Raw genomic sequence first — 14,807 nt, 5'->3', positions numbered from 1 at the left:
CAGTCTTTGGTGAAAAGTTAAAAACCGTAAGTTCTTCAGGGTCATACCAGGCAGACCCCTGTAATCTTGAACCTAGGACTGAAAGAAGGCCAAAAAACAAATACTTTAAGATTCTCTTTTGCAAACCAAGATTTGGAAATAGCTGGATGATAAAAAAGGAGGTCTTCGGTTTTCCTTACTTTAGGGGATGCAGTAGGACTTGGGCTTTTATTTTTTCTTCTATGTATAAGATTTTGTTGGAATATAGCCACACTCATTTGTTTACATATTGTCTATGGCTAGGGCTGGCTTCTTTTAAGTTCTACACTTGGGTACACCATTTTGTTTTAGAGAATTATAAATTTCTTTTCTATGCTTTCTGGTGATTTAGTGGGGGAAAAAAAAAGTATTCCTTTTTTAATGAATACGGAGAAGAAGGTGCCAGACAAAAGTCCTCTGAAAATAGGAACTTAGTCTGGGTTTAACTCTTTAGTAAGCAGACATGATTTAAAAACTGGTAATGATCTGACCCTTATGTCATAACCGTATACAAAAAAAAATAACTCAAAATGGATCATGGACATTCAAAAGTGGCAACCATGAAACTCCTACAAGAAAATGTAGGAAAACATCTTCAAGATCTTGTGGGTAGTGGGCTTAAACCTTACACCCAAAGTACAAGCAACAAAAGAAAAGATAGATAAATGGGACCTCCTCAAAAGTCAATACTTTAGAACCTCAGAGGATTTTGTCAAAAGGTTGAAAAGGCAGCTGAATCAATCAGAGAAAATAGTTGGCAATCATATATCTGATAAGGATTTAATATCTATGACATACAAAGAGATCATACAACTCAACAATAAAAAGACAAACTACCTGATTAAAAAATGGGCAAAAGACTTGAAAAGACAATTGTCCAAAGAAGAAATACAAATGACAAAGAAACACAAAAAAATGTTCAGCATCACTAACGATTAGTATGGAAATGCAAATCAAAACTACAGTGTGATATCATTTCACACGTATTAGACTGGCTCCTATTAAAAAGGCAGAGGACTACACGTGTTGGAGAGGATGCGGAGAGATAGGAATGCTTATTCACTGTTGGTGGGAATGTAGAATGGTATAGTCAACTGTGGAGGACCATTTGGGAGTTCCTAAGGAAATTGAATATAGACTTGCCATGTGACCTGGCAATACCATTAACTAGGTATATACCCAGAAGAACTGAGAGCAGAGACACAAACAGACATCTGCACATCAATGTTCATAGCAGCGTTATTCACGATTGCGAAAAATTGGAAACAACCTACGTGTCCATCAACTGATGAATGGGTAAACAAATAGTGGTTTATACTCATGATGGAATATTATGCAGCAGTAAGAAGAAAGGAAGTCATGAAGCATATGACAACATGGATGAACCTGGAGGACATTATGTTGAGTGAAGCAAGCCAGACACAAAAGAACAAATAATGTATGATTGTGCTGTTATGAACTAAATGTATTGTGTAACTCATGGAGTTAATTAAAATATAGGTCACCAGAAAACAGAATGAGGGTAGAGAATGGAAAGCTGAGGTTTAATCTGTGCAGAATTGGGAAAAAGGTTGTTTGTAAGTCTTTGGAAATGAATAGAAATGGTAAAAGTACATCACAGCGTTTGTAGCTAGCAGAGCTACTATATAGGTATGACGGTGGTTAAAAGGGAAAGTCTAAGGACGTGTATTACTAGAAAGAAAGCAGAAAACTGTAACATGGTACTGTATGTAACAGTAAAACTTAATGTAAAACACAAATATGGGTGATAATGTATATATGACTGTTTTAGCAAAATGTAAATACAAATATACCAGAGAGAAGGAAAAACAGTAGTAGCTATGCATGGCAGGGGAAGGATAGAGAGATTGAGAGGTGATGAGTTCTGTTTTGTTTTTTGTTTAGTATTATTGGAATGATGAATGTGCTGTAAGAATGACTGAAGTGATGAATGTACAAATATGTGATTACACAGAATACCATTGACTGTACACTTTGGATGGATCTATGGTTTATTAAAATGTACCAATAACATTGATTTGTTTAAAAACAACAACAACTGGTAATGATAATGATTCCTTATTGCCGTACCTATTTTCAGTTAGTGAAATTTGGGACCTTATTTGAGAAAAACAGAATTTCTTCTTTAGCTTTGATACTTTTAACTCCCAACAGTGCTTGCATCCGGTGTTATCTTGTATAACTTGTGTTTATGCCCTAGAAAATGGGTTTAGAGTTTCCTTTTGAACAAATCTATTATTTAATCTACATTGCTTCACAGCCTTTACTTTCCACAATCCTTTCTTTCTCAAATCCTCAAGAGGTTGAAAACCTCCCATTTTGAAGAGCTCTACAGGGAGAGGTGCTATTATTGATCTTGTTTGAGGCCAGCTCTCAGTGCAAGTATTTGCATCTAGAGAACATTTCTTTCCCTTCTTCATCAAGTGTTTGTACTTATTATGAGAATGAGAGGACATAAGTTGTTTTAAAATCAGACTTTTTAACCATTGGTATTTATAATTCTAGTGTTGAATAAAATTAGTTCATGCATTTTTATAGACCTTACCTCAGTTTTTATCCCCTTCATTTTAGGAATGTCTCGAGGTAAATCAATGATCAGCTCTCTCAGTATCATGGGAGGAAGTAGTGGACCCCCTTATGACCGAGCCCATGTCACAGGAGCATCATCAAGTAGTTCTTCAAGTACCAAAGGCACTTACTTCCCTGCAGTAAGCAGTCTTTGTTTACTTTTGTTTCCTTTCGAATGCTAAAATGTATAGGGTCTTAGGTTTTTAACTCATTTAAATGTGGGTACTCTATGATTGTAATATAAAAAAAAATTTTTTTAACAGCTGCGGCCCTTCCCCAACATTAAGAAGGGGGAGGAAGAAAGGTTTCTTAAAAAGGCCTAACCTGGGGCCCCACATACGTATCTAGAGTTGTATACTGGTTTTCTTTCTTGTTTCTTAATAAACATTTTATCCTCTTGGCTACCCTAAAAAAAAATTTTTTTTTTTAGCATATAATTTAGTCATATAATACTCAAAGATTTAGCCTTACTACTATCACCCCCCAAGCTTATAAATCTTTTCTTCTTTAAGTTTATTGTGTAATAACCAGCATGATTGAATGCTTTGGCTTTTGATATCACATTTCAAGTAAATGTGGAAGTACAGAATGATACCTCCTGAGAGTTTTAAGACCTTCATTCCTCCACCTTCCTAAAGAGGACACTCACCCAGAATTTCTCCTAAGTCAGTAATTTTTCTGTAAACATTTATAATTTCTAAAAATCAGAGCCCAGTTGTGCTGAACTTAAACCAGTAACCTATAGGTTACAGATTTCAATGTCTTCATCTCATGCTAGTTTAGCTATGATGAAGCTGTGTCTCATGGCAGGAGACCGCAATCCTAAGGTACTATTTGAGGTCAATTCTTTGGAAAAAAAGGATTGTACTAACAGTGTAATGGAAAGGAATACAAATAGAGATAAGAGAGAGAAAAGTTGGGAAGCAGACTTGGCCCAATGGATAGGGCGTCCGCCTACCACATGGGAGGTCCGCAGTTCAAACCCTGGGCCTCCTTGACCCGTGTGGAGCTGGCCCATGCGCAGTGCTGATGCATGCAAGGAATGCCCTGCCATGCAGGGGTGTCCCCCACATAGGGGAGCCCCACGCGCAAGAGTGCGCCCCCTCAGGAGAGCCGCCCAGCGAGAAAGAAAGTGCAGCCTGCCCAAGCATGGCGCCTCACACACACAGAGCTGATATAACAAGATAACAGAAAAAAAAGAAACAAAGATTCCCGGTGCCGCTGATAAAGATAGAAGCAATCACAGAAAAACACACAGGGAATGAACACAGAGAGCAGACAACGGCGGGGGGGCGGGATAAATAAAAAACAAATCTTAAAAAAAAAGAGAAAAGTTGAAAATAAGTCTCTATCTGGGTTAGGCTATTGCTATTTTAATATTTTAATAATTTTCCTTTTAGATTTTGAACCCTCCTCCATCCCCAGCCACAGAGCGGTCACATTATACAATGGAATTTGGTTATTCTTCAAACAGTCCTTCTACTCACAGATCATACAGGTAATACACTTCCTCTTCTAATATAAGTCAAAGTATTTATTTGATGGAAGATGTGTAATTGTTGTGGGATTGATGCATAATCCCAAAAGAGTAGATGGTGGTCACCAGAGAGGGGCATCTTGTCTTCGTAATGCTGACATTCCTCTTCCTACCACAAAATCCTTTTCCTTTAGTGTATTATACAATTTTTTTTAAAGACTCACAAATGCTGACACTCAGAATGTTATAAAGCAGAATTCCGTTCTTCCACAGTATTCTAAGGAAAAGTTAACTCACTAAAGTGACTGATTTCAGAAAAGGTTGCTGTTCAATTTAGGTTTGAGCAATATAACAATGGAATATTGAGATAAAACTATGGGTTGTAGTTGTGGGAGCTCTAACATAGTAGAGCCGCTGTGTGCAGAGCTAGAGAGCAGTCAAGAGAAGTATAAATTCAACTCTTGCTTGCATATGTTGTTATGACCTGGAAGAAAAGATTTCTTATGTAGTTGCATGGAATAGGACTCACTAAAACAAATGAAATGTATTTGTAAAGGGAAATTATGCCTTTGTGCTGATGAGTGTCGAGCAGTTAAGGACTCTTGGGTCCGCATTACTCTTCCATCTAATTTAAAAGGCCCGCAGAGAGTCAATAGCCTGATAGTCTGTCTCAACAGTCAATGCCTAGTGATCATGGTATCTTGTCTAGGTAAGGTGTTTCCTAGCATTCCAATCAAATCACCATGAATTGGTATAATATACATGTGTAAAAATTGTTTATAATATCTCATTAGAAACCTTATTTCAGTTTATAGATAAGACTGAGGTAGGCTTAGCTCTGAACTGATTTTGTTTTTATTTTAAATGTTGCTTTCCCTGCCACAAGTTTGTTCTACAAAGTCAGGTGAACAGGCCTAAAGCCTGAAAAATGGGGGAAAAGTGGGGGGGGAGAGGGGCCTAAAATTTAATTTAAAAAGCTAATTTCTTTAATTCAGATTGAAAAAAAACTGTTTGAAATAAACATAGTTGCATCCGAAACAGTTCTTATTTAATCATTTCTCCTGTCTCAAATTCAGCCCGGGTTCTGTTTCTCTTCTGAGCCTAAACCTTTCCTCATTTGTTGATGTTTTTGTCTAATGTGGGACTTAAGAATTTCGTTAAATCCGTTTTCTTTTCTTTCATGAAGATGGAATTATTAGGCCTTTTAAATGTTGAGCCAATAAATTTCACTAAGGCTTGATACCTGATTGGACAAAGGTAAGACCTAAAATAAGTATGGCATCATGTCAGTACTGGTAGTAAAAAGCCTTTTAAACCCAAAATAAAGAAAATAAAGGAAAAAAAGAAAACAGAAAACCTCTAAGAGCCTGCTCCTCAGGTCATGTAACTTTTGGTATTTTGGCAGCCATTTCTTCTGAGGCAAAGCCCAAGTGAGATCAAATGGTTTGTATCCTGGGATATTATCTGTTGTACCCTGTAACACCAAATTTTAAAAAATTGTTGCATCAATTTTATCCTTGCTATACCCCTTCTCTCACAGTCACTTTGATGAAAAAGTTTATGAATAAATCTTTGGTTGGGATAAATATGAAATGAAATCAACTCTAACATATTTAGAATATAAATGGTCTAAGAAGTTAACACATGGAAGTAGGAATGATAAAAAAGCCAGTACTTTAGATCAGCTCTTATTTTCATTAGTATATTCCTCTCTTTCCCAGCATTTTTCTTCAACTAGCTATGTTTCAAACTTAAGTTGTATAAGACTACTTGAGAAAGTAGATAAACAAGTATAAGAGAAAGTAGTTTTCTGAAATATGTGTTAGAAGATTCACAGGTCCTATATGGGTATTTCAAATTTATGATTTTGGTGTTCAGTTGAAGCCAATCTTACGGCAGTACACTCAACTATATACAGGGAATAAAATTTATTTCCCTCAAACCACAGCAGTTTTCCTTCGATAAAACAGGCATACCTTGTTTTATTGTACTTCGTAGATACTGCATTTTTTTAGTCCTCCTTCCCACCCCCACCCCCCCAATGGTTCTCTTTCCTGTCTGCTCACTGTTTGCTCACCTTCTCCAGAAGGCACCAGAAACTGATGCTGGGACCTCCCACGAGAGGTGGCCTAAGCCACATCTGCTTTTCATGGGCTGCAGCATCTACTAGCTTGTGGCATCTGCTTGTTTAGGTGTCTCTTTGTTGCGGCAGGTGTGGTGTCTCACTCGTTGTGGCAGGTACAGCATCTAGCTCTTTGCAGCAGGTGCAATGCCTGCTCGAATTCTTTCGGAGGAACCAGGACCCAAACCTGGGATCTCCCATGTGGTAGGCTGGCACCCAACTGGTTGATCCACATCTGCTTTCTGATACTACATTTTTACCAATTGAAAATTTGTGGCAACCCTGTGATGGGCAAGTTTGTTGGCACCATTTTTCCGTGGTCTCTTTCACATTTCGGTAATCCTCACAATATTTCAAACTTTTTCATTGTTATATCTCTTATGGTGATCTATCATCAACAATCTTTGATGTTACTATTGTTAATTGTTTTGGGGTACCATGAACAACCCTCATATAAGATGGCTAATTTAATTGATAAATGTTGTATGTTTGCTGATTATTTAACCCACTGGAGGTTCCCCTATCTCTCTATTACCTTATACACAACAATATTGAAATTAAGCCAATAAATAACCTACAGTGGCTTTTAAGTGTTCAAGTGAAAGGAAGAATCACACATCTCTCACTTTAAATCAAAAGTCAAGATAAGCTGAAGCTAGGCCTGTGATGCCAAACAGCCTAGTTGTGAATGCAAAGGAAAAGTTCTTGCCATTCCACTGTCACATGAATGATAATAAGAAAGCAAATCAACCTTATTGCTGATATGGGGAAAGTTTTAATGGTGTGGATAGACGATCACACCAGCCACAGCCTTCCCTTAAGCCAAAGTCCAATTTAGAGCAAGGCCCTGAAGGCTGAGAGGAAGTGAGGAAGCTGCAGAATAAAAGTTTGAAGCTAGCAGAGGTTGGTTCATGAGGCTTAAGGAAGAAGGTGTCTCCATAATACAAAAGTGCAAGGTGAAGCATCAAGTAGTGATGAAGACGCTATGTAAGATATTCAGAAGATCTTCCTTGGATCACTGATGAAGATGGCGACATTAAACAACAGATTTTCAGTGTAGGTAAAACAGCCTTCTATTGGAAGAAGATGCCATCTAGGACTTCATAGCTAAGGAGGAGAGGTCGGTGCCTGGCTTCAAAGGTCAGTCAGACTCTCTTGTCGGAGCAGTGTGGCTGTTGACTTTAAGTTGAAGCTGGTGCTCGTTTGCCATTCTGAAAATTCTAGGGCACTTCTTATACTAAATTTACTGTGCCTGTACTTTAGAAATGGAACAGAGTCTGAATTACAGCACATCTGTTTACAACATGGTTTACTGAATATTTTAAGCCCAGTGTTGAGACCTACTGCTCAGAAAAAAAGATTCCTTTCAAAATATGACAGCTCATTGACAGTGCACCTGGTCACCCAAGAGCTCTGATGGAGATATACGAGATGAATGTTGTTTTCATATTTGCTAACACAGCATCCATTCTGCAGCCCATAAATCAAGGAGTCATTTTGATTTTCAAGTCTTATTATTTAATAAATAACATTTTGTAAGGCTATAGCTGCCATAGAAAGTGATTCCTCCAGTAGATCTGGAAAAGTCAATTGAAAACCTTCTGGAAAGGATTCACCATTCCAGATGTGATTGAGAACATTTATGATTCATGGGAGGAGGTCAAAATATTACCATTTTGTGACAGCAGATGTGGTAGAAATTGCAAGACGAATAAAATTAGAAGTGGAGCCTGAAGAAGTGACTGAACTGTTCCAATTTCATGATAAAATGAGGAGTTGCTTCTTACAGATGGGCAAAGAAAGTGTTTTCATGAGATGGAATCTACTCCTGGTGAAGATGCTGTGAACATTGTTGAAATGAAAACAAAGGATTTAAAATATTATGTAAACATTGTTGATAAAATAACAGCAGGGTTTGAGAGGAATTACTCCAGTTTTGAAAGAAATTCTACCGTGGGTAAAATGCTATCAGCACTGCATGCTACAGAGAAATCTTTTTTGAAATGAAGAGTCTTGATGCAGTGAAGTTCATTGTTGTCTTATTCTAAGAAATTGCCACAGCCACCCCACTTGCAGCAGGCATCAACATCAAGGAAAGACCCTACACCAGCAAAAAGATTATGATTCGCTGAAGGTTCTGAAGATGGTTAGCATTTTCTAGCAATAAAAAGTACCTGTAGATTAAGGTATGTACATTGTTTGTGTACATATAATGTTATTGTACACCAAATAAACTAGAGTATAAAAATAACATTTTGATTGCCGTGGTCTGACCCGAACCTGCAGTTTCTCTGAGGTATGCCTGCAATGGGATAAAATAACCCCTTAGGCACTGTACCACAATTCAGCCTGTATAAAATTCATTTGTACATTATTTGAGTTTTAAAGAGGTAAATTATTTGGACATCATTAAACTGTTTTTCATGTAAATTATGGAATCAAAGTATGTTGAGGGTATATTAACATGTTTGAATAGTGTAAAATAGGTATACACACATTCTTCTCTTAAACCATGGAACTGCAGAAATTGGTGGAGGTCTACTACACAAACTCAGGGCAAGATAAGAGATTTTCCGAAGAAAACCATTATATACAACTTTTGAATAGTCCTTTTTTATTCCATGATAAAGTTTAACTTGAAAATATATGAAGACATCCAAAGGTTAGATTGAGTTCCCTTTTACTTTCCCATCCTATCAATTTTTACTTGCTGCTAATCACATTCTAATAGAATTTTGCAAATATAAAAATACATGCTCTCTTCCTCCTCTAATCTGCCTTGGAAAATTGTTTCTAGGACTATGCAAATTTAAATTGCAGCAGTTTATTGCCTATAGAGTGAAATTTATACCTAATACCTATTGTGAGGTAGGGAAAACCACTTTTCTATAAAACTAATTCTGTTTCTCTTGATTTTCTTCCTTTGCCAGCTACAGGCCGTACAGTTACCGGCACTTTGCACCCCCTACCACACCCTGCAGCACAGATGTTTGTGACAGTGACTATGCTCCCAGCCGGAGAATGACTTCAGTTGCAACAGCCAAGGGTTACACTAGTGACTTGAACTATGACTCAGAGCCCGTGCCCCCACCTCCCACACCCCGAAGCCAGTACTTGTCGGCAGAGGAAAATTATGAAAGCTGCCCACCTTCTCCATATACAGAAAGGAGCTACTCGCATCACCTCTACCCACCGCCACCCTCTCCCTGTACGGACTCCTCCTGAGGAGGGGCCCTCCTCCTCTGACTGCCTCCAATTCAAAAATGTAAATACAAATTTGGATGAGATCTGGAGGGGGGGGAGGGAGTTATTTAGAGAAGGGTGAGGCAGACCATGTACAGTAAAAATTATAAAACGGGGTAGGGAATACTGGAGATATTTGTACAGACGAAAGGGATATTTATATATTTTCTTAAAACAGCATTTTGCTGCTTGTGCCATAAAAATTTGTATAAAAATAAATTTGTACTAAAAGTTTTATTTTTGCAAACTGAATACACAAAGCATGCCTTAAACCCAGTGAAATGACTGACTACAAACGAAACAGGAATAATAAAGGCATCACTCACCAGGAATGTCTGGGCTATATTGATACCAAAAAGGAGAAGAAATTAAGTCATCTCAGAGCATCAAACCATAAATACTTGGAAGTAGCCAAATAGCCTTCATGTTAACTAACATTTGAGGGCCAACAAGTTTAAGAAATGATGGAAGAGGAAAAAAGGAAGTAATACTAACCTTGCACGAAGGGCTTTGTTTTCTCTAGGAATCCACCAATTGTAGTGAGGAAAATAGAAACAGATATGTAAAAGCTCATTCTGGGTATTGCCATTGTAGGAGAGATCTGCTGTCTGGTAAGGTACTGTGGGATAGTCTTATGTCCCTACCTTAGAGCCCACCTCTCTGTCAAAAATTAGTTTTCTTTTCTAGGGTTTTTCACCTTGCTGTCTCCCCCCAGCAGCTTTGTTAGACAGTTTAGCTAAGATGCCATGATTTATTCACTTTTTTCCCCCTGAGGAATTGCTTAAATGGAATTTTCTAAATTAAGGTTTGATTTAATATTTCTACTAACTCTGTTCCCCAGTAGGTTTAGTTCCTCAATTCGACTGCTGTTTTTGCATAATAATCAGAAGTTTGATATAATATTGCTCCTCTTCCAAGATTGTTTTAATGCTCGTTAAAATGTCTTTTTATGACAATATAGACAATGTTTAAGAATTACAAATTTAGTCATTACTGTTTTTGTTGTAAAGTAATCATATATCCTTGCGGTACTTTCAACATATAATATCACAATATCAAATCATTTATATATATATTTTCCTAGTAAAACATTTAAGTATGTTTTGGTTAGAGACAATCTATTTAAAAAGAATTTTTTGGTTATCCTTAGAAGATTTTCCTTTCTATATTAACTGTGCCATTTTCACGTTCTTTAAGCCAGTTTTTCTCAGAATAATGTCTACATACATACCTCTTTTAATGTGCGACATGAATTTAATATCTTTCTTTTACCCACTGTGAATGTTAGATTGTTTTCAAATGATCCACAACTGTTCTTATAACCACCTCTTAGATATTTTTATATGTGTTCTCTTTAACCCCATTACGGATTAAGATGACAACAAATTTTAAAATATGGATCAAATGAGAAGGCACACTATCAGCTTCTCAGCTGTCTGAACCTGGGTGGAGGGATGTAGTGGAGGTTTCATCTGTCGTCTTCCTGACCTGCTGCCATATACGGCACTGGGGCTGCTGCATCTTCAGCTCTTGGGGCTGACCTGTGGAGTGATTCTAGCACTGCTCTGCCACCTTGCCACAAGTTTGTTTCCTGCTTTTTACATGTTTCCAGCATTTCTCTGCTAAAATGAATGTGCTTTTAAACTAATGTATTTTTACCTTAACAGGTGTTGGTCAGTTAGTTATTGAAGGTTTTTTCCATTATTCTGCCTTGCTGAGGCCACTCTGGGTTCCAGGGCCCAAGATAAATCAATGGATGAAAGGATTCAGAATTTTGGCGGGGGTGAAATAATTTTTTAAGCAGTTAAAAAATACCTAAGTAAACTTTTTGGAGAGGGAAAAAATGTGGTCTCAGAATAATATTTAGATTGTTGGGGGACAGTGTATATGAATCAGGTGTGCTTGATTTTGCATATAAATAAAGGGTAATCCATCTGTCTTGCATTTCAGTCAGACAAGCATTAACTCTTCTGTTGATGGAACAAAGTGCTCACAGTCTAATATAGAATGGACATTGAACATGCATTCTGTGAGACATAGAGGCACTTGATACTTAAATGAAGATGGAAAGGTTAGCAATAACTGGGTATCAATTAGAATTTGAGAATTCTATATGTTTACATTTTTTAATGTGCATCTTTATCTGGTGGGCTTCCTATGTGGAAACTTGCACTATACTGAACTAAGAAGAATATTGCCTTGTTATATCTCAGTCCGAGTGCTTGTACTGGGATGGCAATGGCCTCTTCTTGCAAAATACTAATTTGTGTGCCAATTTGTTTGAAATTATTTGAAGGCAGTTCAGCTTAATTGCAGTATCCTCTTTCTGGGGTTGTTGATAATGAATCCTGACTTTTTAATGGGAGAATTTTCAAATTCAGGAAAATTTTATTAGCCCTTAAGTTGCATGGACAGTTAAGCTTTAGTAGACTGTATCTTGATTATTAAACACAAGAGGCTTTAATTAGAAATACTGAGAAGGAAAAAAAAAATAGACACGTGAGAACACAAATCAGGACCAAATGTAAAGCATTCTTGGTATATGGCTAAAAGTTTCATTAAATTCTTTAAATGCAAAAGATTTATTTTGAACATGTGTCTTAGAGTATGCCTACTCACTGATGAGATTAAATTATCTGAGAAATGCACTTAATCATAGTATTCTTTCTGTGTACTATGGTAAGTGTTCTACACTGATATGGTCTTTTATAACTAAGGTTCTCGCACTAGGCTCCTGCAGACTCCTAGTGTTCTGAACAGTAGCCCAAAGGTTTTTGCTGCTTAAATCAGATCATGGCAAATTCACAGGGAAAAAATGGAGTTGATGGATAGAATTGCCTGTGCACTAAATTTTTCTCCTGTGAAATTTTATTATGCCTTTACTACTTTCTGCCACTTTTCTAGCATATCATGAGATGTTATCTGCCTAGTTTAGCAGAAAGTTACACTGCTCTTTAAATAAATTTTAGTATAAAAATATTTTGTGGTGTACCACCAAGACAACTATGACCCCTTTATAAGTTTGAAAAAAACTATTCAAGAGAGAAGATCTATATTTAGAAATGACTTTAATGGACAGTATCATCTAATATAGACCAGTAGCTTGGGGGGCTTTGAACGGTAAAGTTTTAAGATGATTGAGGATTGTATTTGTTCATCCTTTAAAGAAATGCCCTAAAGTCACTACTTCTGTGAAACTAGGTCATAAAATATTTAGATGTAAAAACAGCCACCATCAATATTAGGTTTTGCCATAAATATCCATTAAGGAAGAATACTTAAAGTAGTTAGCAGCCAAAGCTAACCAACTCTTATTTAAGAAATGTGTATATTTATGTGATCTGATAATTGTGGGTAGAGGCTGTTTACTTCTGGTACTAGAGGCTTGTCCTAATTAAGCCTGCTTCTCTGCAGTAGATGGGCTGCTTCCTCTTTAGACTAGTGCCTAGATTAGATTCTTAGAAATGTAGTTTTTAAATTGTTTTATTCAGTTATTTGCATGCCATAGGTAGCTGCATATTGGTACCATTTATTAGAGATTCAGAAACAAAAGATTCAAAAACAAAAATCTTGGGCTTTTTTATATCCCAAATATGTCATGTTTTTGATTAAGTGCAGGGCTGAAGTCTATCTGATAGCTTACAAAGTCCTTCTACAAAGTGGATATGAATATGTCAGTATCAAGTGGTAGATGAACAGTTGGGCATCCACAAGACCATACACTACGGGTAGACACAGACTGAGTCCCAAAGAAGTTTATAGTGAGGAATTGTTTAAAACATATTATCAGATGTTTAAACTCAAGAAGAAGGTTTTTACTTGGCACTGCTTTTCTTATCCCAAGCCTAAAGTTAGCCAAGAGTAAGAAGAGAGGACTTAGAAAGTACTGGTAGTATATGTGTGGCTTCTAACTTCTGGAGTGGCATCATTTCCTAATAGTCTCAAAATTTAGCTTTTGAAATTCTCAGTGTTTTAGAGTAGAGGACTTTGGCCCTCAAACATATATAATTTTTTAAAATTTTTGAGTTAGGAATGTTGTGAATCCATGTCCTCAGGATATTTGTTTGACTTGACTCTTTGAGCTCATTAAATTAACCTGTCCCTGACAGGAGAAGGGAGGAAGATACTTGGGTTAATCTAAATCATTTAGAATTAAAAGTCACTGATTCTCTCTTGCCCTCCTTTAATCTAAACTTGACCTTTTTTTCCTTTTCATAAGGCAAATCTGTAAGCCATTCTCATGTTTATTGCTAAAAAGAAAATCCCCATAACTTCACAAAACTACAAACTAAATGATTTCTTCTACTCAGAAGTGAAATGCAGACTAACCTTTAGATTTCCTACCACTACTTAGGGTTTGCCAGAAAGTTAATACCAAAGACTTAAAAACAGCACGCTTTTGCATAACTGTCCATTCTTTCTTGTTTTTAAATCAAATATAAGGAGGGGAAAAATACAAATATAAGCTGCAGTGTGTATATAAAGGTATTAAAATGAAAATAAAGCAAAAAAGAAAAACCTGATTAAAATCTAATGGGTTTTTGTGCCTGTGTGTTTTAAATATCTGGGGTTAAAGAGAAAATGTAAGGAGGATACCAAGAAATTTAAGCTGAACTAGCCTTATTTGCAAGTGAAGGATCTGGTGCTGCTGTCAGATGTTTATCCTTTGTGTTTTTAAATTTTTTCTTGAGCTTTAATCTTCATCATTGTCTTAAAGTCTGCTGGTGTTTCTTGTTCATCGACTTTGGTACGATGGTGCTTTGCAAGGATGTATTTATATTATAATGGCCAACATTTGGTCAGCCCTTGTCCACTATTCACTTCCCCCTTTTTGTAAAATAAGTGCTTTAATTGTAAGCTGTATAAAAATACCTTGTATAAATCCCCCTTTTTTTGATTATTACAATAAGCTGAGTTGTAACAAATGAAATGTTGATTTTTATAATAAAACAGTGGAAAAATTTAAGTGTTATTTCCTTTCAGCTGGAAATTGAAATAGTAGCTGGTTGTGCTTTCTTTTGATATAAATAAGGCTATTATGTTTCAGACAAAACAAAACCCACCTTTACATTTGCATTTCAAATAAAATACTGCCTTGGACGAGACCTTTGAGAAGGGCCGTTGCTTAGTTTTCTGCTGGCAATACCTGTGGATGGGAACTGAATATAAGGAAACAGTCTGTGCTTCAGGACTGGACTACTTGTTTTCAGTAAACTCCTGGAGGGAATCCTAATGTGGACTCTGAGTCCCCCTTTCCTTCCTCTGAATTAGTTTATAAAATGAACATCGTTTTTCTTGGTGCGGAGCCCAGAATGATGTAATGCTTTTTCCAAGAGAGTGGATGGTGGTAAAACCAAT

The 14,807-nt window shown here is 36.7% G+C and overlaps 1 protein-coding gene across 1 annotated transcript in view; it reads left to right on the top strand.

The window, feature by feature from the left end:
* LRP6 (LDL receptor related protein 6) overlaps nt 1–14,415 on the top strand; it is a 189,593-nt gene extending 175,178 nt beyond the window's left edge. Inside the window, exons 21-23 of the mRNA XM_058282808.2 lie at nt 2,611–2,747; nt 4,008–4,105; nt 9,137–14,415. Coding sequence (XP_058138791.1) covers nt 2,611–2,747; nt 4,008–4,105; nt 9,137–9,431 — 530 coding nt within the window. The 3' untranslated portion in view covers nt 9,432–14,415. The remainder of the gene's footprint in view (nt 1–2,610; nt 2,748–4,007; nt 4,106–9,136) is intronic.
* Nucleotides 14,416–14,807: the final 392 nt, after the last annotated feature.

Source organism: Dasypus novemcinctus, chromosome 20, assembly GCF_030445035.2.
Source record: "Dasypus novemcinctus isolate mDasNov1 chromosome 20, mDasNov1.1.hap2, whole genome shotgun sequence".
Classification (NCBI taxonomy): Eukaryota; Metazoa; Chordata; class Mammalia; order Cingulata; family Dasypodidae; genus Dasypus; species Dasypus novemcinctus.
Note: the sequence above shows the minus strand (reverse complement) of the source record. Positions and strands in the feature narration are given on the sequence as shown.